This window comes from Cololabis saira, chromosome 18 (genome assembly GCF_033807715.1).
Source record: "Cololabis saira isolate AMF1-May2022 chromosome 18, fColSai1.1, whole genome shotgun sequence".
In the NCBI taxonomy this organism is placed as follows: domain Eukaryota; kingdom Metazoa; phylum Chordata; class Actinopteri; order Beloniformes; family Belonidae; genus Cololabis; species Cololabis saira.
In genome coordinates, this window is record NC_084604.1 from 10,487,707 (window position 1) to 10,513,318 (window position 25,612).

General features: G+C 42.4%; 1 protein-coding gene across 2 annotated transcripts in view; it reads right to left on the reverse strand.

The window, feature by feature from the left end:
• Positions 1–1,441: 1,441 nt before the first annotated feature.
• Positions 1,442–25,612, reverse strand: part of scara3 (scavenger receptor class A, member 3) — a 41,366-nt gene continuing 17,195 nt past the window's right edge. For both annotated transcript variants that reach the window (XM_061747040.1, XM_061747039.1), the window contains 11 exons: positions 20,047–20,082; positions 18,720–18,764; positions 13,153–13,272; positions 10,754–10,834; positions 10,240–10,358; positions 9,892–10,136; positions 9,134–9,353; positions 8,220–8,308; positions 7,875–8,067; positions 5,461–5,638; positions 1,442–5,371 (listed from right to left, as the gene is read on the reverse strand). In XM_061747040.1, coding sequence (XP_061603024.1) covers positions 4,878–5,371; positions 5,461–5,638; positions 7,875–8,067; positions 8,220–8,308; positions 9,134–9,353; positions 9,892–10,136; positions 10,240–10,358; positions 10,754–10,834; positions 13,153–13,272; positions 18,720–18,764; positions 20,047–20,082 — 1,820 coding nt within the window. In that variant the 3' untranslated portion in view covers positions 1,442–4,877. The remainder of the gene's footprint in view (positions 5,372–5,460; positions 5,639–7,874; positions 8,068–8,219; positions 8,309–9,133; positions 9,354–9,891; positions 10,137–10,239; positions 10,359–10,753; positions 10,835–13,152; positions 13,273–18,719; positions 18,765–20,046; positions 20,083–25,612) is intronic.

The following is a 25,612-nucleotide window of genomic DNA, read 5'->3' on the forward strand; positions in this document are numbered from 1 at the left end:
ATTATATAATTATATTATATTATATTAATACATTAATAATGTAATAATATAAGTGTAATAATATACATTAATTAATATATTATATTAATACATATTATATTAATACTCGTTCTCATTGCCCCGGGGCATGATGGGAGGCCCAGAGCATCATGGGAGGTGACTCAACTGCGCATGCTCTATGGGTCCCACAACGCGGAAGTAAACCCGGAAGTCAGGAACTTTTTCGGAGTATGCGCTGAGTGAGCAACTTGCATTGAAATGAACGGCGGCCATTTTCCTGTCCGGTATCCAGTTAATATAATACATCCATGCTAGCAACACAGAGATCAACAGGCCATGCTTGCTAGCGACAGCGGGTCCCAAGGCAGCTCTGCTGGTCCTGCTTTCAGCTCTTGCACCAATCGTTTTGGATAATTTCAGTAGCATCATTTAAAATACAGATTTTTGAACACATTTGATCAGAATGAATGTTAATTAGCATTATAAGTTGGCCTTTTCCCTCTACTTCTTCCAATCTATCTGTCATGCAGTGGGTTATTGCAGCAGAAGCTGGTAACAGCAGTCAGGTGACCATCTTCTGTTGATATCTAACATTCTTGTTCTCATGGTAACATAAAAATTACTTTTCTCTTGTGAACCCTTCATTTTGTCCTTAGTTCATACAAATCAACTGCTGCTCTGCAGAATGTCAACATGAAATGAAACTATAGCTCTCCACTGTGACCCATTACATTGTTTTCATGGGAGAACAGTCTCGTGTCTATGTTTACACATATGTAGTTCGGCAGAAACGCACCGATCGCATGATAGTTTGACCATCAATCATTCCCAGATGGACAGAGTTGGAGTAAGTCAGGTCTTTTCCTTCTCTACTAATTTCCTAACTGTTTTCTCCACTTTTCTGGTGCCTATTTCTGTTTGTGGGTGTTCGTAGTAGCTAACACCTGCAACACTGTGACCTGCACTCAGTTTAAAGTTGTTAAAAGTATTGTTTTACATGTTGGAACGCTTGTAAAATCTTCTAACTAAACTCCAGCTGGAGGTCTCCTTCGCCACAACTTTGATTTGAGATTTCAGGAAAATAGAAAGACAGTTTCCTTGATGATTGCATAAGAAAAAAAACGTGCTTCATAGATCAAAAGCAACATTTCATGCTTTTTACTTTGTGTCTTTAAGGTGGTTTAGAGCTAATATTATGCACTAGTAACTAGTTGTGTAGCTGCAGGGGTAAGGTGGATTCATGCGTGAGGTTTTTCCTCCAAGATCAGGTTCCAATAATGGTCATGTTCCAGCAGTGAGAAAAAGAGGGAAATGCTGTGAAAATACCACTCAGCAGGAGTTCATTTCAGTCTTCTGCAGGGACCAGATCATCTGTTTTCTTCCACAACTGCCTGAGCCTGGCTCATAAATCACCATTTACACAACAAATCACTCATGTCAAAGGGTTTGCTTTGCTGTACCATAAACTAGGTAATATGCTGTTAGCAAAGACTTTTTATTATTGACCGACCAAAAACACAATGTAAAATATTGACAGCATCTTACAATACATGTAAAGAGTAGAACCTAATGGGAGGGAAACATGTGTTTTGAATTAAGGACAAAGTCACTGCTCATATTTATACCAAAGGCACAATCGAGGTGTAATAAGATACTCACTAGACAGAGTATGAGGGGGGGTTTATGGAAGTTCAGAGCAAGCCAGTCACATTTTATTACAACAACCAAATTTAGGAAAATTCCCCTTTTGTCAATTTTTATCTAGAGATATGCTGTATATATGAGTATTTGCATACCATAAGATAAAAACCCTGTTGAAAGTCTCTCTGCCATGACAGGTATGTTTTTATTTGACTACAAGTTTTTTATTCAGTTGTATTACCTGCTAGATTGTATATTATGTGAAATTTACTTATTTTTTCTGTTTTTAAAAATGAAATGACACAACCTCAGATATCTGCAGCTGTTCTGCATTTAAGACATTTTTATAGTGGCGCTAAAGTGCAAATCACAACGACACAAGAACGTTTTTTGATCAGTCATTGTGTTATGTCGTTGTGATTTGCACTTCAGGGCCACCGTACATTTTACCACATTCCACAATTAAACATATACTGTATAGTCATCCTGTTGTGACCTCTGCTATCGCGTTTTTTTTGCACTGTGAACTTTAAGCTGATCCTGAGTTTAACCTTTATGGAAGGATTTATGTGTCAAAGGAAATGTTGATAGCATGTTCATATGTTAAAGCTTATGTTTCCATCCAGCGGCAGCAGTTTTGAGCCATTAGCTCTGGCAATTGGTAAGTCTCCAGGAATTTGACCAAACAGAAAACACTTGAGCCAAATCTATGGAGCCTTGTTTTCAGGAAGATACTGGTCTTCATCATTTGGAAAATAATATAGGCTTTTGGAGTTATGCCAGGTCCAGAGATACTCTGGAAGTACCAAAGATGATTAGATTAGATGGATAAAATGAAGCAAAATATGTCCATCTTAATGGAAACATATGATGCTCTTTTTTTCAAAAGTTGACTATATTTCCTGAGGTCTTAAAAACATGTTTTGATGTAACAAACAAAGCTTTACAGTATACCAACTCCCTTTTCAACCATGCCTTTAGTCCTCTCTTCATAGCAACTGGTGGCGCAGTCAGACACTGTATTCTGCTTCATTCCTATCTAGTGCACCTTTTTTGAATTATTTTCTAAATTATAACATTGAACTACCCATTAGTAAAGATAGGGAGGCTGGACAATCCTGGCAGGTCCACTCCTGTTAGTTCAAGGTGGCAAAGATATCAAATGTTAGAGTAAGTAAAGAAAGAGGTGGCAGGAACATAAATGTGAGTTTTAGGAACCGATTTGTGCTGTTTCTGTTATCAATGAAAGCTGGAAAGAGGACCGCTGCAGGTTTTCTCTGACAGTGTTATTGTTGTATTGTTGTATTGTTGAGTGTTGCTGCTGTCTCTGAGGCATGTGCACTGTTATTGCTGTCAAACTGAATTGCCTTTGGAACAAATTGAATGAAATTGTTGGCTTCCAGCTTGTTGATGCTGTTAACCATATAGCGTGGCCTTTTCACATTTTCATTGATCTGGCAAGCACAGTACTAAAGTAACAGAAGGTAGTGTGGTTAAAAATATGAGATAAACTAAGATTATCTTTTGAAATAGTTAACATATTTCCTGCATTTTTGACAAAGCATTTTAGCAGGTAAGTGAGGGCTAGGTAAAGACCTATTGAGGCCAACAAATTGTATTTGTTATGGTTCATTTTAAATCACAAACTTAAGTCTTCTCTTCCCAGACAAAGACAGTCAGTGAAAGCTCATTATATGTTCACTTGTGGAAAGAGTTTTTACTTTCAGGTTTACTTTATTTACCAACTGCAGTAATAAAACAGTGTATAACATGTACAAAAAACAAAACATAAAAGCATTTATAACAAAAATGAATTCAAACACAGACCGAGTAGATGAAAAACATCAGCAGAGTACCTGCTCTGAACACTAACTTTTCACACTTTAAGAAGCATTAAAGTGCCATAAACTGGATGTGGATGTATTTAAGTATCACAATGGAAATACAAGTGGGTGTTTCTCAGGGTCCATTGAGTGGTGCCATGGGATTGTAAATATTGAGTAGTTTGGATGTAAAATACAACCAGCTACTCACGTCGTCATGTGTAACTACTTTCCCATTCATTGTACACTGAGAGGTTTTGGTGGCTTAACAAACCCCTCAAAGACTTTCTTCACATCAAGGGCAGTCACAGGCACCTTCAGTAAGGGATGAGTCTTAGTCATGTTAATCTCATTGTCACTGATCCTATTCATAATTTATGGACTTTCTGATGCCTGGTGTGCCGCCGTCCACCTACAGGAACTATTACCGACCTCCGTATTAAGCTTTGTCCTACCTGCTCTTGTTTTGTGGACTCAATAAATTGTTTCCACTGTGTCAAGTTCAGCATTTGGGTCCATGTTTATCCTTTAGCCTTAACAGGAGCGGGACATCAATGCGGATCAATGCGACATCTTCGATAATGCAGACTCTTTAGCAGTCTGTTGTGATGAAAAGCGAGCTGAGCCGAAAGGCAAGCCTTTCTGTTTACCAAACTATCTATGTTCTCACCTGTGGTTGCGAATTGTGGGTTTGTGACATAAAAAAGGACTTTGTGAATACAAGCGGCTGAGGTGCATTTCCTCCATAGAAGTCACCTTTCTCTCAGGGGGAGAAGTTCTGCCACCTGGGAGGGACTTAGAACAGAGTTGTTGCTCTTCCACGTCTAGAGAAGCCAGCTTCCCCCTGAACACCTCCCTAGGGAGGCGATTTGGCCATGTCAGACTGAGAGTGGGCCAAAACCAGGACGTACTGGAGAGATTACATCTCTGGGCTGACTTGGGAATGCCTTAGTATTCTCCCTGAAGTACTAGGGGAGGTGGCCAGGGAGAGGATTGTCTGGGCCTCTCTGCTCCCCCAAACCCAAACAGTTGATTGGTTGAATTGGAAGTTGATAGACGGATGGAAGGATGGATGGATGGTTAATCTCACTAAGCTCTAACTAGTCAATCATTTTCATCCCACCATGTACATTTTTAAAAATCTATCCAAACACACTTCATTTTCATCTCAGCAGCACTTTCATTCAGGCTGTGGGTGCAGTTCTGTCCTCTTTTTTTTCTTTCTTCCATTTCATTCAATTTAATGTGGATAAGGTCTCCTTGAAAATCATACATCAAATTTGATTCGTCACAATTTTTTTTTTAAACTTCTCGACTGCCTTGCATGATCCCATGAATTACTGTGTCTCCAGTCACAATGAACCTTTCAGTTGACATTGTTAATGATCCTCTGTCTTCTTCCAACAACTGTCTCTACTGTCTCTTGGACCCAGCAGCGGGTGTCACAGTTCGCTGCTGAGGAACGTTACTATGGTCATAAATGTGCTGCAAGCCAGGAGGTCCGGGCATACCCGGAGCTCCGGGTGGCCCTGCTGGCCCTGGCTTTCCCCTTGGTCCTGGGGCCCCAATTATCCCCGGTAGTCCTGCCTGGCCCTGGATTCCTGGAGGCCCCGTGGGTCCTGGGCCACCATCTTTACCGGAAGGCCCTACGTCCCCTTTCTGGCCTCTTACACCTTTTCCACCTGGTGTCCCAATTAACCCTTTGGCTCCTTTGATCCCTGACGCTCCTCTGGTGCCACCAGGGCCCGTTTCACCCAGTGCTCCTTTGGGACCAAATGAGCCCTTCTCCCCAGCAGATCCGCGGCCTCCAATGGGGCCTCTGTCACCTTTGCTGCCAGTGAGTCCCAAGGGACCTTTCGGGCCAGTCTCACCCCGGTTCCCTTTGGGCCCAGGAAGTCCAGGGGCACCTGTGGATTAAATATTGTAAATATATGTATAAAATATAAGTGAACCCACAATATCTTTTTATAGGCACACATAATAACATCGACCCCACCTTTTAGTATAGTAAAGTTCTTTATGAGCTGGGTGTGGAAAACATCCACTAGCTTCATCTCCTCCATCACCATGGACAAGTTCCTCACGTCGATATCCAGTCGAACATTCAGCAGCATGTTCTGCTGCCTCAGTTCTTCAGCTAAGTGGAGGAGCAGCAAGACTGTACTGTTCATGTTCTGTGTAAAAAGAGCAGAGGCAAATCAGGAAAAAAATATACTAAACACCAGCACTATCTATAGGTTGGCCCAAAGGACTTCTGGGCCTGACCATGGTTCACTTGGCTCAGTGTGTACACATGCTCATTTTCCCAGTGGAAAATTGCACGGTAAGACGCTGATCAGTGTCCATCCATCGTCCGCCGCTTATCCGTTCCCGGGTCGCGGGGGCACCCCAGACACTTCCTCCAGCTCCTCCGGGGGGAGTCCGAGACGTTCCCAGGCCAGCCGAGAGACATAGTCTCTCCAGCGTGTCCTGGGTCTTCCCCGGGGTCTCCTCCCGGTGGGACATAACTGGAACACCTCCCTATGGAGGCATCCAGGAGGATCCGATACAGATGCCCAAGCCACCTCAGCTGACTCCTCTCAATGTGAAGGAGTAGCGGCTCGACTCCGAGCTCCTCCCGGGTGACCGAACTCCTCACCCTATCTCTAAGGGAGCGTCCAGCCACCCGGAGGAAACTCATCTCGGCCGCTTGTATCCACGATCTTGTCCTTTCGGTCACTACCCAAAGTTCATGACCATAGGTGAGGGTAGGTGCGTAGATTGACCGGTAAATCAAGAGCTTCGCCTTTCGACTCAGCTCCTTCTTCACCACGACGGTCCGGTACATCGACATAACTGTGGACGCTGCACTGATCCGTCTGTCAATCTCACGCTCCATCGTTCCCTCACTCGTGAACAACACCCCGAGATACTTGAACTCCTCCACCTGAGGCAGGACTTCTCCACCCACCCGGAGAAGGCATGCCACCCTTTCCCGGTGGAGAACCATGGCCTCGGTTTTGGAGGTGCTGATTCTCATCCCTGCCGCGTCGCACTCAGCCGCAAACCGCCCCAACACATGCTGAAGGTCCTGGTCCGATGAAGCCAACAGGACAACGTCATCCGCAAAAAGCAGAGATGAAATCCTGTGGTTCCCAAACCGGATCCCCTCCGGCCCCTGGCTACGCCTAGAAATCCTGTCCATAAAAATTATGAACAGGACCGGTGACAAAGGGCAGCCCTGCCGGAGTCCAACTTGCACCGGGAACAAGTCTGACTTACTGCCGGCAATGCGAACCAGACTCCTGCTCCGATCATACAGAGGGACACGGTCAAATGCCTTCTCCAGATCCACAAAACACGTGTAGACTGGTTGGCCAAATTCCCATGAACCCGAGGTTCAACTATCGGCCGTATTCTCCTCTCCAGTACCTTGGCGTAGACTTTCCCAGGGAGGCTGAGAAGTGTGATCCCCCTATAGTTGGAACACATTCTCCGGTCCCCCTTTTTAAACAGAGGGACCACCACCCCGGTTTGCCACTCCAGCGGTACTGTCCCCTTCCTCCATGCAATGTCGCAGAGCCGTGTCAACCAAGACAGCCCTACAACATCCAGAGACTTGAGGTACTCAGGGCGAATCTCATCCACCCCCGGTGCCCTGCCACTGAGGAGCTTACGAACTACCTCAGTGACCTCGGCTTGGGTGATGGATGAGCACGCCCCAGAGTCCCCACTCTCTGCTTCCTCAATGGAAGGCATGTCAGTCCGGTTGAGGAGATCCTCGAAGTATTCCTTCCACCGTCCGACGATATCCCCAGTTGAGGTCAACAGCTCCCTACCCTCCCCACCATAAACGGTGCCGGCAGAGTACTGCTTCCCTCTTCTGAGGCGCCGAACGGTCCTCCAGAATTTCCTTGAGGCCGACCGAAAGTCTTCCTCCATGGCCTCCCCGAACTCCTCCCAGACCCGGATTTTTGCCTCCAGGACCGCCCGAGCCGCGGCTCGCTTGGCCTGCCGGTACCTATCTACTGCGTCAGGAGTCCCACAGACCAACATAGCCCGATGGACTCCTTCTTCAGTTTGACGGCATCCTGTACTTCCGGTGTCCACCACCGGGTTCTAGGATTGCCGCCACGACAGGCACCGGAGACCTTGCGACCACAACTTCGAGCCGCCGCGTCGACAATAGAGGCAGAGAACATGGTCCGTTTGGGTCTGCCCGGTCTGTCCAACCTCCTCCTCCGCCAGCGCATCCAACTCACCACCAGGTGGTGATCAGTTGACAGCTCAGCCCCTCTCTTCACCCGACTGATGGACAGTGCACGTGGCTGATCAGTGTTAGCCACTTCATCATTTTGTTGTTTTTATGTTCTGGTTGATCAGTGAATAATAACTGTATATTTGTATAATTGTATATATGTTCTTCCTCACCTGTAGATCTTCACTGTGTCTGCCCATGCGCCTCTTACAGGATGAGCTCTCAATGTCGATGTACTTGTACATGCTCTGGACGTGGCTGACGGTGGCGTTGATACTCGAGGAGATGGTGTCAATCTCCATCTCGATGGAGTTAAAGCGGCCGTCCAGAGCAGAGAAACGCTCACCTGTCCGATTCTCGTAATACCTAAAGAGGATAGTTGACATTGGTAGAGAGGGATATGTCTGTGCGTAGAATCTGTCCACACTGGCACACGTGGTCTCAAGGATACGACTGGGCTTGTAAATTATAGTAAGCCTTTGGGGAATCAATACAATGCCCGTAGCTGTGTGTGGTACCTGGAATGATACTGAAGATCATGCATGTTTTCTTCATGTTCATCCATGAAAGAAGTCACATTGTCAAGCTGCATCTGAAGGTTCATCACCTGTAGACAACATAAACGCACAGAATGTTCACATTCATGCACATGAACACAAAAGAGAAGCAGGGCTCAACAAACAGGCTTCTAAAAGACCAAACTAGCTACAAACAAAATGAAATTCAACCGTTCAGTCCAAGACCATCAGTGTAAAGAGCTTAAAGTTATAGTATGCAATGTTTGAGAGCTAGCAAGATTTGAAAGTGGCACCTCCTCTAAGCCCCGCCCCCTCCTCCCCCTCCCAGCTTAAATCATGTAAAAACTCTAACCAATCCGTTTCATTCGGTCCGAATGAAACGGATTGGTCCAGGACCAGAGGCTTGGCAGGGGGGGAAAGAACCAATCAGATGCCTTCATGCCGCCCACGCTCAACTGTAGGCTACAGCGTAGCTGTGGCTCTAGAGCCTGCAGCGCACCGCCACCCGCTCTCCGCTCTCCACTCTCGCCGGGATGGAGACGCCGGTGGGCAGGATGCACGTTTGGGTGGGTACAGCCCCCCCCTAAAACTGGCCTCGCTTACAGGTGAATGAGACATGGGGTAGTTTTGTTGAAAATGTGCTGTCCAAAATGTCCTGGAAAACCCGACTCCTGCAAATGCGTGTTCCCCAAAGTTTGTGGGGGGGCGTGGATTTGGACGGAGCGCTGACAGGAGGGGGAGGAGGGGGTGGGGCTTAGAGGAGGTGCCACTTTCAAATCTTGCTAGCTCTCCAAAATCATGGATAATACCTTTTAAAATAGATCCGGGTAAAACAACAACTCAAATGATTACAGCTCCTTCTCTTTTCAGATTCTTTCATAAATATACAAGTGTAGTCAAAAATAAATATTAACCTGCTGTGTGAGATCGTAGAATATCTCATTGGACATGGCAATTCTTTGCTGATCTATCATGATGCTGTTCTGAAGGACGCGCATTGTCTGCGATGTGCTGCTGGTGTTGGATTTGATGGCGCTCAGGACTCGGGTGTAGTTCTGCCAGTCGTTGCTCAGCTTCTGGAGGACCACGCTCTCCTCGTCAGACTTTTTCTGCAGGGTATCGATCCACATGGTGCTGAAGAACAGGGAGCGCAGAAAGAGACATGAGCTCCAGCGGATAACAGCAACGCCTGTGGTGTGGCTCAACGATTGGAAATGGGAGGTTGGTACAGACTGAAATATTTAGGAAAATACTGGATAAATAAACTTTTGATGCCTCGAGGATGAATCATAGTATCTTGCACCAAAATCACGTCAAAATCTTTACTTGAACAAAATGTGGACAGTTTGTCCAACCGAATCTGCAATGGATTTGAAGTCCAAGAAATCACTTATTTTGTTACTTCCTCACACAATTTTATTGCGTGAACACATTTTGGTATTTGCTTCAAAATAGCAAAACACTTCAAAATAAAATTTTTCAACCTTAGTACTGATTCAGTCCATGTCAATATTTGAAGAAGTTTTGTGAACTAATTGGTGCAGATTTTTTCTAAAAGGCCTAATGTAATCAATTTAATAACAGTGAAATGCAAACGAGAGGAGTGCAGATTCCCAATACACCTGAGGACTGTGCATCACACAGGCCACCTGACTTCCTACTTCTCACTCACCTGAGCACCACAGTTGTATTGATTTGCTGTGCTGTGGCTTTGATGTCGTACTGATCCTCGGTCAATGTTTTCATCTTCTCCTCCGACTCCTCGATCACCTCGTTCCAGCCCTTCACCTGATCCACGTATCTTTCCAGGGACTGGTTGAGAACTCTGATTGATATGAGGTGGGTTTGGACTTCCTGCGTCAGCCGGTTGCTGGTAGTCTTTACGGTGGCCTGACTTAGCGAGACATCGTTCAGGACCTAGCAGGGAACAGGGATCAGAGGAGGAGATTTGGTGTACTGAGATGGGTTATCTTTGATATATACCTTTCACTCTGTGAGAGTCTTTCTACATTTATCATACCTGTTCTTGTTCCAGTATCATTTTCTGGATGCCTTCAAACTCTCTTTTCAATCTGCTGATCTCCTCATTGTAAAAAGCCACATCTAGACAGCCCGAACAATTAGATGTGGACTTCAGATCTAAGGCATGGGGAAAAAAAAGAAAATGCTGTGTGAGGAGGAGCAGAACGAACCAGCTCTAGCTGACTGTGCACACTTCAGTTTATGAAGACGTGGATTGATGTGCAAGAGAAAAAGATCTAATCTGTCTCCTACTGTATACACGTAATTTATAAACTTAAACACATCTGCTCCGTGCAGGATCTGCATGTCCAAAAAATGTCAGCGCAATAAATGTTTGGACAAGGCTACATTTTTAAGCATGGTGATGCAAACTCTAAATCAGGACAAAAGCTGAGTCCTGAGTCCAACTCAAAACAAATTCAATTTGCTGCCAGAAATGCAGCCTGAACTCTCACCTTTGTTTACCACAAGTAAAAAAACAGTCAACACGCACTTTTTTCCAGTTACTTTACCCTCAATTCCTTGTTGAACCTTGGCGATCTTCTTTTGGTACACTGATTCCTCTTGAGAGAAGTTGTCCACCTTTTTGAACACTGATGAAACAGAAAGGTTCATTCAATTTTTTTTTTTCATTTGAAAATGACATACTTTTTATCAGCGTCAGAAAGGAACAAGCACAAAACAATCACCTATCAGCTGCCACCGTATTGTTTTTTTGGGGGAAACAGGGAATTAAACTATAAACTATTATATACGGAGGTAAGAACAAAATACAGCGATCCAGAGAATACAAAAATCATTAACATCGGCACTGAGGTGTAACAAGAAATGGAAGTTGTAATTTGAGCTTTGACACCAAAACACATAAACTTTTCATCGGCTTACAAATGTAACCAAGGCCCTGAAGAATGATGGTTTATGCAGCTGGCCTGGTACTGCTCCCCTGCAAATTTCCCTAGAGTGCAACAACAGTTGAGTGATTATGATGGCTTTGTTGTGCAATTTTACCTTTGGGTGTGAGCACGCTCGTGTGGCCTGTATCTGCAGAGTTTGTCAGCTATTTAGGGTCTGGCCCAAGGGATGACTAGACCACTGTGACACAGTGTTTCTGCATGTAAGAGAACGCTTCCACATGTTTCCCACGTACCACCTGCATTAGCATAGTAGCTGCTGTGACAGACATGATGACTGTAGCGCAAGACTTTTGTAGAAGCGTGTAGAACAATGGAAACGTTAGTTTATGTTTTTTTCCTGATGTGTTGTTGAGTTTTTGAGGATTTTTTTCTTTATGATGGAATAACAATCCAATTATTATTATCTGTACTTCCATGATCCTAAGATTAATTTAGAATTGAGAAAATTGTCCACCTGTTTTGTGCGCACATGCAACAGTAATTTACATGCATACACATAGTTTAGTGCAGTGGTTCCCAACCTTTTTTCCTTGGAGCCCCCCCTACTTGTGTCTAAGACCAGCCGGGCCCCCCCTCAAAAGGGTAAAGTGATTCGTTACAAATCTTTAATAGAAAAAATGAACATTATGTTTTTTTTTAATACATTTCTCTTTGGTTTACCCTGTATACATATGACTTTGTTTTTCTCACTTCATTTTGTGTCACCAATGTTTAAAATACGCACAAAAAATAATTGCAAGGACATAAAAATATTTAAAAAAAATGTCTCTTAAAGGAGCTTGAGGCCGGATTGAGGCAGAATTTATGAAAAAAATTAGTATAGGTTTTAAGTTTTCTAGTAATAATGTCAGATGAAGCGTTCCAAACCCAAAAGAATGAGCCCTCTAGTGTATCTCTCCGTTGCCTTGAACAGGCTGTGTGCTGCAAAATGTGCTGCAATTCGGTCCCGAATTTCCCGCGCTGTCCTGTGGATGTGACGTCAAATGACGCTGCATGCACGTTCTCCCCGTTCTCCCGTGCCGGCTTCACTGTTGGCTGCAGTACCCCCAACGGCCGTCGTGGCGAAGGGAATTTCCCGCGCTGGGCTGCGGATGTGACGTCAAATGATGCTGCATGCGCGTTCTCCCCGTTCTCCCCGTTCTCCCCGTTCTCCCGTGCCGGCTTCACTGTTGGCTGCAGTACCCCCGACGGCCGTCGTGGTGAAGGGTGGCGCTAGAGAGTCTCATTTCTTAAAAGGAGCCTCATGCTCCTTTAATATGAGAGCAAACATTTTTTAACATTTTTCCTTAAACAACCTGTCGGAGTCGTAGTATGATTAAATGTCGAATAATTATATAATACGTTTTTAAGTTTTTATCCTGCTAAATAACTTAGTATTTTAAAATGACCAAAATATATTTCTAAGTGGGTTTATACAGACTTGGATTACTGTATTCCATTAGGTATGTTATTATGATTTTTTTTATTTATTTAACATGCGCAAATATAATTTTTACAACTACATATCCTCGAAGCAGACAAAGTTTTGCGCCCCCCCAGAGATCTCTGGCGTCCCACCAGGGGGGGCCCGGACCCCAGGTTAGGAGACACTGGTTTAGAGCACAGTTGAAAAACAAAGACTGATATGATGTTATGTACCTGAATACAAGTATGTTGCTTCTTTTGTGGGATTTTTTAATTTTTTATTTCTTGACTCACCAGGCCCCATTTTACCCTCTGAGATCCCTTAACACGGTAAAAACCTGAAGATTTACTGCTTTCAGCCCCAGTAAAAAAAGTGAAAGTAAAAAAGTGACGAAAATATATAAAACATCTGCTGGTGCTGAGCAGCTGTCAGGTAAAATATGGTGTTCAGAACATAGGAACATGTTCATTTGATGGATGGAATTTAAATAGACTGAAATGTACCCAGACACTTCAAAAATGTTTAAATTGAGATGACGTCACCCGGAGGTGAGAGTTGGGGATGGGGGTGCAGAGTGAGAATTAAAGCTCACCAAGTGATGCGAGCACTGCAACAGTAATGATGAGGAAAGCTACGAATCCATAGAGGACTTTCACAGCCAGCTGGAGAGAATGACCCTGCTGGCATCGCACACAGCCGCCTCGACTACGACCTAAAAATACAGAAAATCAGCATGACTTATGACTTAAAAGTAGAAAAAAGAAAAAAAAGTCTTCTTAAAAAAGTCTGGACATAAAATGCTCATGCAGATTAAGACTAACAATTCCAGCCTAACTGTAAACTTTTAAGATATATCTCAAAATCTTCACAGTGAACAAACATCCTCTCAGTGCTGTTAGGAAATGGGTTAGTTGAGGCCTTTTTAAAGCACCATTCTTGAAGTAACTGTTTTTAGCATGATTTTATCAGTCACTCACATGGTTGAGGAGCATTTTGGACCACAGTTTGTTCACAGTATTTCTTCACTTAAAGTTCACAAGCATTCCTTCGCTCATTCACTTGGGTATTTACAGTAATGTGTAATGTGTGTCTGTTAGAATCTGGATTCGGTTTAATGTTGGTGGTTTTGGGTCCTCTTCTGTTTCTCATAACTTCACTTCCTGTTTTACTTTGAAGGTCTGTCTTTGTCTTGTTTTCTGTTTTTCTTTCTTTCTTTTCTTTCCTCATCTCCCTGATTGTTTGAACCTGTTTCTCATCACCCCTGTGAGTGTAACTTGAATTGTCTTTCTCTTCCTTCTGGCTGGTTCGTCTGTTTTTCAATTGAATTTTTTTGTTTTTGTCTGGAACCTGTTTGTTTGGAAATGTTTGAGATACCTGCCTTCTAGCCAGTGTGGCCAGATGTACGATAATTATCATATTTGTATGATAATTTCAACTTCCAAACGATGTACGATCAATAGGAAGTGTATGATAGCTTCACAATCCCCCTCGAAAAGCGAGTATTTTTTTTATTCACTCTAAGTCTGATTTGGAATCAGATTACGCAGTCACTTGTTCGCAATTAATCTGCTGTTTTGTCACATTTTATTTATTTTATCTTCACGTCCTCTCTCACACAGACACACATTCTTAGCCCCATGCCATCAGCAATTATATTTTGCAAAAAAGGGAGAAAAATAAAAGCATAAATATGTACTCCCATGATTCATCAGGTTTTAGATGTATTACAGCAACAATAACTTCAAGACATCATTCCTGTATGACTTTAACACATCACTGTGGAACAACTTTGTTCCGTTCTTCTTTGCCACATCGCTTGAAAAATTTTTATAACCTTTTCCAACAACAATTGCTTCTCAAACACCATTGCTTATCTCTTTCCCTCTTGGTACTGTGTTACAACACACACCTGAATGCTCCAGAGCAGCAAATTGTCATAACATCTGATTAAATAGGTCTGCACATCTGCTGATAATCAATTTGTGAAAGGCTGATGATTAGCAACGTCTGCACTAACTTACACTCTTAGGCCACGTTTACACAGCCGGGTATTTACAAAAACGGATATTTCCCCCTCTACGTTTTGAAAAATACCATGATTTACACAAACCAGCATAAATACGATATATGAATATAAATATATGATGGTCTGTTGGTGTCACCTGTAAACTCCCTTTTATCCGACCATTACTTAATAACGTTTGAATTTAATTTTGTTGATGTTGAAGTGCAAAATAGGAGGTATTATTTTAGCAGATGTTTGTCTGATGAAGTTATTGTTAAATTTAGGGAGGCCATTGCTTATCTTACGACAGTGCGAAATAGTGATGTAGTCGAGGCCAGTGACCTGGGTTCTACCTCTGCAGATGTTGATTTCCTTGCTAGTAACACTGCTGATTTGTTGCATTCAGCTTTAGATGAAGTTGCTCCTTTGAAAAGGAGGGTTTCTAGCCACAGGAGCTTAACTCCCTGGTATAATTCAGATATCCGCATGTTGAAACAAAACGTGCGTAAAATGGAAAGGAAGTGGTACTCTTGTAGGTCTGTAGACTCTCATCGTGAATGGAAAGATATTCTAATAGTATATAAAAAAGCCATTCGCAAAGCCAGAACAGCTTATTATTCAACGTTGATAGAGGATAACAAAAGTAACCCACGTTTTCTGTTCAGCACTGTAGCCAGGCTGACAAAGAGTCACAACTCTGTTGAGCCGTGCATTCCTGCAGCTCTCAGTAGTGAGGACTTTATGGGCTTCTTCAACAGTAAAATCGCGAGAATTAGAGAAGAAATCAACCAGCCGGTTGTAGGTGTTTCTTCAGCTTTAGCGACTTCCCTAGGCTCTGACTTGTCTCTAGACTGTTTTGATCCTATAGACCTCCCTGAGCTGACTTCACTCGTTAATAGAGCTAAGTCAACCACATGTATGTTAGACCCCATCCCGACTCGACTATTCAAACATATTTTTTCTCTTATTGGTACGACAATACTGGACCAAATTAACTTATCCCTAAGTTTAGGATATGTACCACAGGTTTTCAAAGTCGCAGTAATTAAACCTTTACTTAAAAAACCTTCTCTTGACCCAGACACCTTAGCTAATTATAGACCAATTTCCAACCTTCCATTTGTATCTAAAATTCTGGAAAAGGCAGTTTCAAGCCAGTTATGTGACTATTTGTATAGAAATGATCTGTTTGAAGTCTTTCAGTCAGGGTTCAGAATGCATCATAGCACAGAGACAGCACTTGTTCGAGTCACGAATGACCTCCTTATGGCCTCAGATAAGGGATTAGTGTCCATACTGGTTCTACTGGACCTCAGTGCTGCTTTTGACACTATAGATCATGGCATTTTACTGCACAGGTTAGAGCATGTTGTTGGGATTAAAGGGACAGCTCTATGTTGGTTTAAATCATACCTATCTGACAGGTTCCAGTTTGTTCATGTACATGAGGTTTCTTCAGAACAGTCAAGGGTCTGTTATGGTGTTCCGCAGGGTTCAGTACTAGGGCCAATCTTGTTCAGTTTATACATGCAGCCGTTGGGAAGTATAATCCAGAATCACGGCATACACTTTCATTGTTATGCTGATGATACGCAGCTCTATTTGTCTATGAAGCCGGATGAAACAGAACCGTTAGTTAAACTTCAGGCATGTCTTAGGGACATCAAGGACTGGATGTCCAGAAATTTCCTGCTTCTAAATTCAGATAAAACAGAGGTTATCATTCTTGGTCCAGAGCATCTTAGGAAGGGATTAGATGGTGTTGCGATGGCTTCCAGTGCAACTGTGAGAAATCTTGGTGTTATTTTCGATCAGGATTTGTCGTTTAAACCATATGTCAATCAGGTTTGTAAAATAGCCTTTTTCCATCTCCGTAATATTGCAAAGATTAGGAAAATCCTCTCGCAGAGTGATGCAGAAAAACTAGTTCATGCGTTTGTATCTTCTAGACTAGATTACTGTAATGTGTTGTTAGCAGGATGTCCAAGTAATTTGCTGAATAGGCTCCAGCTGATCCAAAATGCAGCAGCACGAGTACTGACAGGAATTAGCAGGAGAGACCACGTCTCTCCAGTGTTAGCGTCGCTCCATTGGTTACCCGTAAAATTCAGAATCCAATTTAAAATTGTATTACTTGCGTATAAAGCCCAAAACGGCTTAGCTCCGCATTATTTGCAAGACCTGATAGTGCCTTATGTTCCTGTCAGAGCTCTCCGTTCTCAGAGTGCAGGTTTACTTGTAGTTCCTAGAGTATCTAAATGTAGATTTGGAGGGCGGGCGTTCTGCTATCAGGCGCCACTACTATGGAACCAACTTCCAATCTGGGTTAAGGGGGCTGACACCACCTCCACCTTTAAAACTAAACTTAAAACATTTCTGTTTAGTAAAGCCTATAGTTAGTGTTTAGTAAACCTCTAGCTGGTGTTGGTAAATCTCTAGGTAGTGTAAACTTTAGTGTGTCAGAGTCGCTCCTGTGGTTTCTTGTGCTGGCCCCCCCTTCTCCTCCCTTTTCTCTCTTTTGTCCATGTTGCAGCATCCTTTGCCGGACACCGGAACCTGCAGGTGGTCGTGGGTGGCTTGTAGCTTGCATTACGGAGCACAAGTCTTTCCCCGACCCTGCACCCCAACCTGGGACTTGCTGATTGGGCCGGAGCTTCGGGAGCTGCGTGCTGGCCTGCGGTCCCCACCCCGGGTCATCCCGTTGCTGGCCCCCCCTTCTCCTCCCTTTTCTCTCTTTTGTCCTGCAGGTGGCCGTGGGTGGCTTGTAGCTTGCATTACGGAGCACAAGTCTTTTCCTGACCCTGCACCCCAACCTGGGACTTGCTGATTGGGCCGGAGCTTCGGGAGCTGTGTGCTGGCCTGCGGTCCCCACCCCCGGTCATCCCGTTGCTGCTTCCACCTGCCAGCTGTGCTGTTGCCGTCCCTGACCCACCAGTCTGGCCCTCGGCAGGAGGGTCCCCCCTGATGAGCCTGGTCCTGCTCAAGGTTTCTTCCCTCCTAAAGGGGAGTTTTTCCTTGCCACTGTTTGGCTTAAGGTTTTTCTCCCACTAGGGGAGTTTTTACCTGCCATTGTTTATGTAATAACTGCTCGGGGGTCATGTTCTGGGTATGGGTCTCTGTAAAGCGTCTAGAGACAACTCTGTTGTATTAGACGCTATATAAATAAAATTGAATTGAATTGAATACGCTGTTAAGGTGCTATGAGCAGCCAAACCTACAGGGGGCAGTGTAACGAGAAGATAAAGTCATGCTAGCCAATCAGAATCCTGGAAAAAAACGTCAACAAATGACACGAGTAACTTCCAGTTACTTCCAAGATGGAACGGGGGTCTTTCGTTTGGAGTGACAGAGAAGTAGAGTTACTTTTAAGTGTGACTTTAGAATATAAAACAAGTAAAATACAAGAAAATATGTGGCCAAACAAATTGTAAACACAGCTCACACTCATGACGCTGGTGACGTTTCTGTCGCATAATGTGTCATTCTGAAGCCTAAATGTCCGTTTCCCTCTGTTTACAAGCAAACGTGAAGACCGGGTTTTTGCAAATCTCCACTTTGGCCGGAGTTTTCAGAAATGATGGTTTTTGGAGACTTTGAGCTTCATTTTCGTGTAAACGAACGGCCAAAACGCATGAAAACACCACCATTTTTGCTCCGTGTAAACGGGGCCTTAAATCCGATGGAAGCAGCAAAGGGGTAGTTGGGGAGTTTAGTTTATTTTGTTGTTAATCTCTTTCTTAAAAATGTAGTGGCCTAGAGGGAAAACACTTGTTTGTCTGTGGTTATATTTTCCTCATACTAAGATTCCCTATGCTGAAAGGATTTTTACACAGAAAGCAGCAGTTTAAACTAGGATACGCTAATATTTGCACGACTGCCCTCTGAATCTTCTATTTTCCTCTTTTCCCTTTTAGATTAACTGGGGTGTTTGAAACCATCGTCAGGTTAGGTCGATGCACAGTTTTATGTTTCAGATATCAGATTTAGATTAAAATCAGCTGTTTACTTCACTACAAGATGGAGCTGCAAAATAATGAAAATAAGAATTTCTTGCAGATAGAAGAAGAAGTTCTGAACAGTGAAATGACACAAAGTGCACAACATGTCAGTCATGTGTTAGTCATTGAAACAGCTTTTAAAGAAGTGGACCTTACTCCTGAATGAGGGGATCTCCTCCTCTTCTCCAGTAAAGTCCTCATCTGATGTTGAAACAAACATTGGAAACAGCAGTGATAAGCAGATAATTGCAGAGTTATTGTCCTGTATCGCTACACAATCAGCATACAAGGTCATTTTCCTTAAAGACTGCACATAAAGGGGAACAGATGTGTGAGTTCAACAATCTTTCTTAAAAAATTTGAAAAGAAAAGTTATTATTACATTTGCATAATGCAGTAAACTCAAAATCTACTGTTTGTGGAAATATGTGGATGGTAACTTATCTGTGGGCTGCTGTTTTGTGTCAGAAAGTGTCTTTACAAGATTACATTTCAACATAATCCATGAATATTAAGACATGCATATGAAACTTGAGTGTATATATATATTTTATTAACCTAGTCATGTGTTTTTAACCTCTAATCCTCACCAAAGTTTAATATGACAGATTGGTGTTGACCCAGCGTCAACACCATTTCCCACTCCGCTTCCTCCTAAAAGTATTTGAATCTTGTCATCATGCACTTCTATTTCACATGTGAACCTCATCAAGTAACAATAGGAGTAATGTTGACATATTGATTTAACGTTGCAATTGCAGAAAGATATGAGCTACTAATTCACATGTTTACACTCACGGTGGTTTACATCCATGTATGAGGGCTGTCTTGTTTTGATCCCTTGTTGCTTATTTGATCCTTAGTTTCCCCAGTTCACTCATTAAAGTGCCATTGGACAAGAAACTGAGCTCACCCTGGATAAAAATGTTGGCTAAATGAAAGTAACATATATTTTTTTCCCCCCTGTCACTTCGTTGATGTAAAGCAAAGCCGTGCTAATGTTTAATATCTTCTGCTAAATATTAATGGATATGGAGTTTCATCACTGTGACATTTAATGATAACAATAAATATAACAATGACCTTGTTCAGCAGCCAGGAATACAATCCTTAAGTCTGTCAGCAGAAAAACTAAACATAAAGCATAAGCGATGAATCACGCTGTGCTATGAAACTGAAGGTTCTGCTGAAAGTTCCTCTCAAGCCTTTCACAAAGGTTTCAGCTGTAAAACTGTTTAATTAAATGATGACTTAAGTAAGTGGTTTTATTACAAGATACTTTTCTTATTCTCATGAGTCTCTTTTCTCCACCTGCTTGTAAATTAGTGCATAACGACATAACTGCAGGTACAGGAGAGACTGACAAACCCAGTATGATGACTTGGTTGCTCTTTGGTACAAAATAAAACACATCCTCTCATCCCAAGTGCTTAAATAGATGGTGACATGACGGAGAATCTACACTGAAATTCCACATCCTTACCTTTGAAAAGCTGGTTCTCGTATCCGCCGTAGTTATCTGCCGCAAAAAAAGGAGAGAAAGAGAGAGCAGATATTTAAAAAATGAAGCTCAATGAATTGCAGTTATTCCAGAGCCTCCTGGGACTTTTATTACTTCTATGAATCACACACAGCAGCTGTCTCACGGACCGCCTCCCCCCCCTCTGCACAGCGCTTTTTGTGAGGCACGAGGCTGCTTTTCCAGAGTGTGCGTGTGTTTTGCTCTTTTCGCTGAGTTGTTGCTCACTCAGGAGAAAAGCAGCTGTTGCTTTTGTGCACAGATTCTTGTGGGGTGTTTTAAGGAGTCTGAGGAGGTTGTCATCACACCCTGGCAAAGGCTAGACGAAGCTGCACAGAATTAACCAGAGGGCCCAATAAACCACATACAGCCAGTTTACATTTATGGTCCCACAACATATGTAAATTCATGTTTTCATAGCTGTATTCAGCCACTCTGGAGTTTTATACCACACTATGAAGTGTACACCGTCCAGCTCCACCCCCTGAGGCGACGTATGTGCAGAAGAGCTGGATGTTTAAGAAACATGTGGTTAAACCATAGATGGTTTTTAAAGAATAAAATGTTGGAAACTCACTGACAAAAAGTTAAAAAAAAAAAAAGAAAGAAAAATAAAACCAGATAAGTAGCTAAACAGAGATACTTGGGTATTTGGCCAAATTCTGGCCTAATAAACTGTGACAGACTGTGCTGTCAGAGTTTTAGAACACTGTGATACATTTAAATGAAACCTTTTTCCCCTATTGCAGCTGAAAGTTTTAAAAGAGAGTGATATGTTAAAACAAAAAGAAGAAGAAGGATTAATTGTGCATGAACGCATATATTTGGGCGATTGAACAATAATAAGTAATGATAATAATAATAGTAATGATCAAATCAAAAAATGTCCAACGCACACACGTGTCCCATCTGGTTTACTTCCATTCCTGGGGGACACAGGACACATAGCTGCACCTTGGTTCTGCTGGTTGCTCAGCGTGGCCTCAGGTAACTGTTCAGTTACACTTATAAGATCACAAGTATATCACATGGAGTATCTCATTATTAACTTTCTTGTCATGTTTTATACTCTCAGAAAGAATGAGTGGTGTCAAATGGAATCGACACAATAGTAATCCCTCTCTTTTCTCTTGTTACAGCAGGGGACGACGTAAAATATAGAAATTATGCGACGCAATAGCACAAAAATCCAAAATGACAAAATGAAAATAAAAGGCAGTCAGTCTTTGCAAAGTGAAAAAGAGTGTATGTGCAGAAATACAAATTAAAAAAGCGTCAGATTATCCGAATGGTTACGTCTGCTACTCGGAGGTGAGTTATTCTACAGAACATCTGCAGGAGGGAGGAGAGACTTTCTACATTGTTTCTTGCAGTAGCGGGGCTGGGGGGGTTTTGGTGAGTCTTTGAGAGTAGTTTGTTCAGGGTCCTCCTGTTCCTCACTGGCTCAAACGTCTTCAAGTTCAGCTGCAACGAAAGAACCCAGCCCTACGGGTGACCCTGTTTAGAGGTGTCTTCAGTATTCACATTCATTACTCAGGTAGAAGTATAGATACTAGAGTTTAAAAATACTCCTGTAGAAGTTGAAGTATCAACTCAAGTTTTTTACTCAAGTAAAAGTAAAAAAGTACTGGTTTCAAAACTACTTAAAGTATAAAAGTAAAAGTAATGTAAGGGGGAAAAAAGCCATTACGGACAAAAGCCATTGAAATGAATGCATCTTAGTATAATGCAAATATATTAAAGAACCATATATGTGTACTATTGAGCATTAACATGTGTTTCAGAGAGCAGGAGATATGATGACTAGTTGCCTATAAGTATTGTAATGGTGCAAAAAGTCAAACTTCAGAGGCACGTTATCATTTATCCTAACCTTTATTGGAATGTACATCCAAGTTTAGTTGCAGGAATCTGAGGGAACGGATGTAAGAACAAAACTGGACAAGAACATCTGAAACAACCACAACCAAATTCACTCTATCCGGATGGAGCAATTTAACTGGATAGTTTTTTTTTAAAGGCTGAAATGAAATAGAGTAACAAGGCTGTTTTTAAAATGTAAGGAGTAAAACGTACAGATAATTGCTTGAAAATGTAAGGAGTAAAAGTAAAAAGTCGTCTGAAAAATAATTACTCCAGTGAAGTATAGATAACCAAAATTTCTACTTAAGTAAGGTAACGGAGTATTTGTACTTTGTGACTTGACACCTCTGACCCTGTTTAGCCCGATGCTGCTCCCCAGCAGATCACAGCACAGTCCATGGCACTCCCCACCACAGACTGGAAGAAGAGCTCAAGCATCCTGTCATATTGAAATATTTAAGCTTCAACAACAATAACAAAAGATAAATGTGCTTTGCAACTTGTAAAATCAACCTCTACACCAGGGCTGGGCAGTCCTCGTCCCCGAGGTCCGGACTCCTGCATGTTTTAGGTATGTCCCTGCTTCAACATGCCTGATTCACATTAATAGTTGTCATCAGGATGTAATTAAGGTTAACACAAGTCTGCTAATGGTACAGTCATTTGTATCAGGGTGTGCTGAGGCAGGGAAACATCCAAAACATGCAGGACACTATTCCTCAGGGACCAGGATTGTCCACCCCTGTTCTACATATAAGTGGTTGAAGGCTCTTCGTAACCCCTGGATTTTTTACCCACTGGTAAACTGGATTGTCCTTTCTCTCATTCAGTGCGTTTACATGCAGCAAAGAAATCGGTTTTCTGATCGTATCAGATAAACATCCAGAAGACCCAATCACTTGTCTGAGTTTACATGCTGTTCAGAGAATGGGATAAATGTCCAGAGCATGGCTGACTCTGTGACGCTATGTAGGCGCTGTAACTAGGGTTGCCACCCGTCCCGTAAAATACGGAATTGTCCTTTATTTGAGAAAAAAATGTTGCGTCCCGTATTGAACTAATACGGGACGCGATTTGTCCCGTATTTTCATTAACGCCCCATTGGTGTCTGTCACACACACATCAACACTAAATTTAACAATAATGAACAAAATAAAACACAGGAAACATTAAGGCCAGCAAAATCTTTGTTTGTGTAAATTAACTTTTACACCATAGTTGAATTATTGAAATAAATTAACTTTTAAACCATATTCTAGTTGAATTATTGAAATAAATTAACCTTTACACCATATTCTAGTTGAATTATTGAAATAAATTAAATTTAAACCATATTCTAGTTGAATTATTGAAATAAATTAACTTTTACACCATATTTTTCACCTGTAACTATATTATATATCCTGGCTGAGGTGGACATACGTAGCTTAGGAGGCTATTTCAGTTGCTAGTATGTTTGGCTGTCTATACAGTCATACAACTTCAATGCTATTAAAGCACTTTAAACTTTAAAGGTATTGTGACATCATTTTTAACATGCTTTTAACACTATTAAAAGTCTTGGCCAACATCCCTCAAATGTGTCTAAAAGAGTGTAACAAGAAAAACTTAACTCTAGTACTCTTTTCCTGGCTTTTTATTACAGTGTTTTTTTGCGCCGTGAAAAATGCTTCCTTTCCCCCCTTTCCTGTCAATCATTGCTCCGCTCCTCCTCCAAACCTCCTCCTCCTCCAGCCATACGCTCACAGCGGCGTCGGAGAGTTGAGCCTTTAAGCCGGGAGCGGCAGGCGAAGCACGGAAAAGCAGCAGGGCGAACCACAGCAAACAATCATAAAAATAAAGGCATGTAAATAAAGTGTCCCCTTATCTTAAGTCCAGTCAGTGGCCGCGGGTCTTCTTAGCAGTTTTCCTCCGGTGATTAGAACAGAAGAGGCTGTAAACAGCTCCGTGTTAAGCCTGATTTATGGTTCCGCGTTAAATCGACGCAGAGCCTACGCCTTAGGGTTCAGCGTACCGTGCGCGTCGCCGCGTAACCCTTCGCCGTAGGTTCTGCGTCGGTGTAACGCGGAACCATAAATCAGCCTTTATGGTGCGCTGGAGAGGAGAGGAGACAGGGAGCTGGATGGAGGGGGCGGTGATTTAGCGGGCCGTTACGTAACGGCCCGCCAGCAAACCAGGTGCGCCGTTTTTGCACAGTTATGCGGAAAATCCCAGAAAGCACACAATACACTGAATGTTAAAAGTTCGTTGTTTTTTGGGTGTAATTGATGTCAAGACACCCAACAAAACATAAAAAATCAAGAAAAATGTGTTTTTCATGTCACAATCCCTTTAAATCAAAGCATTTTGTTTTTTTCATATAAAATAAACAAATTTTTATGCAGTTTAGAAGTTTTGGGGCTTTTTTTTGGCTCCTGCGCTGCTGAAATCGGGGCGTCCCTTATTTCTATTTCTGAAAGGTGGCAACCCTAGCTGTAACCATTGTAACCATTTCAACAAAGAGCCACCTCCGGTTGACCTCCACTTAACAACAAAAAAAGATGTGGTACGAGGACCTGGACGAGGCTACAGCAACGTACATTTTGTGCATTATGTACGTCTTAGTTATGTTTATGAAAAGAACAACGGATCTTTTGGCTGCAGTGATGATAGAAGAACGACGCCGGCACGCGCCGTCTCCTTTCACTTCCGGGTGAAGCCCCAGAGGAAATTCTCCAGCATGCGCAGACTGCAATATCCGATGTCTCCGTATACATGGTGTTAAAATTCCGACTATGAACGAATTATCTAGGTGTTGTTATCCGATTATTAAATGTCCGAAATAGGTCCGAAGTAGATCAGATTAAGGTGTTTACATGCAGTTTAAAAGTCCGAACGATGTCTTATACGATCAGAAATCCGATTGAACTGCTGCATGTAAATGTACTGATTATGTCTGACTTCTTGTTAGGTGGCTGTTTGGCGTAAGTGACTGGGCTGTCTTTAGCGGAGCCACAGTGCTTGCAGCTGTTGCACTTTCACTGACTCAAAAGGCTGTTATTCACAGTGGCCTCTGCAACCCTTTCAGTTTTTATGGAGCCACCTAGGTGTGAGCAAAAGTGTCGTTCAGAGGATAATGAGATACCACAGACCCAAGTCATATTGGAGTGATCCAGTTTCCCTATCTTAAACGCCTCCTATTTCAACACCTTTTTGCATTTCCTAAACCTTTTAAAGTTGGTATGCAAAGCTGTTACTGATCTCAAAAGCAATCCACCACATGAAAGAAGTAGATCAAATGGATATAAGCAAAGAACTGCTATAAAAAGAGCTTTCATACTGTCTACATGTGGGTAAAAACAAAAAAATAAGACATGATTCCTTAAGGCAGCTCCAGCAATTATAATAAAATATTGCCATCTCACATCTTTAGAAACTACAGATACATTTGGGGCCAGATTTAATATCACTTCCAAAAACCTAGTTCTAGTAACGTCCTTCTACATCTGTGAACACTTAACAAGTAACAAGGTCCAGGTCAAAGGCTGTTAAACTGCATGCTGCACATTAAAGGAGGCATGCTTTCCTGTTTCTTTTTGTTTTTTCAAAAGTTGACATACTTTTTTGTGGTTTTATTCAAATGTCTGATAAACGTTGCTAAAAAATAAAACAAGAATACAGTACAGAT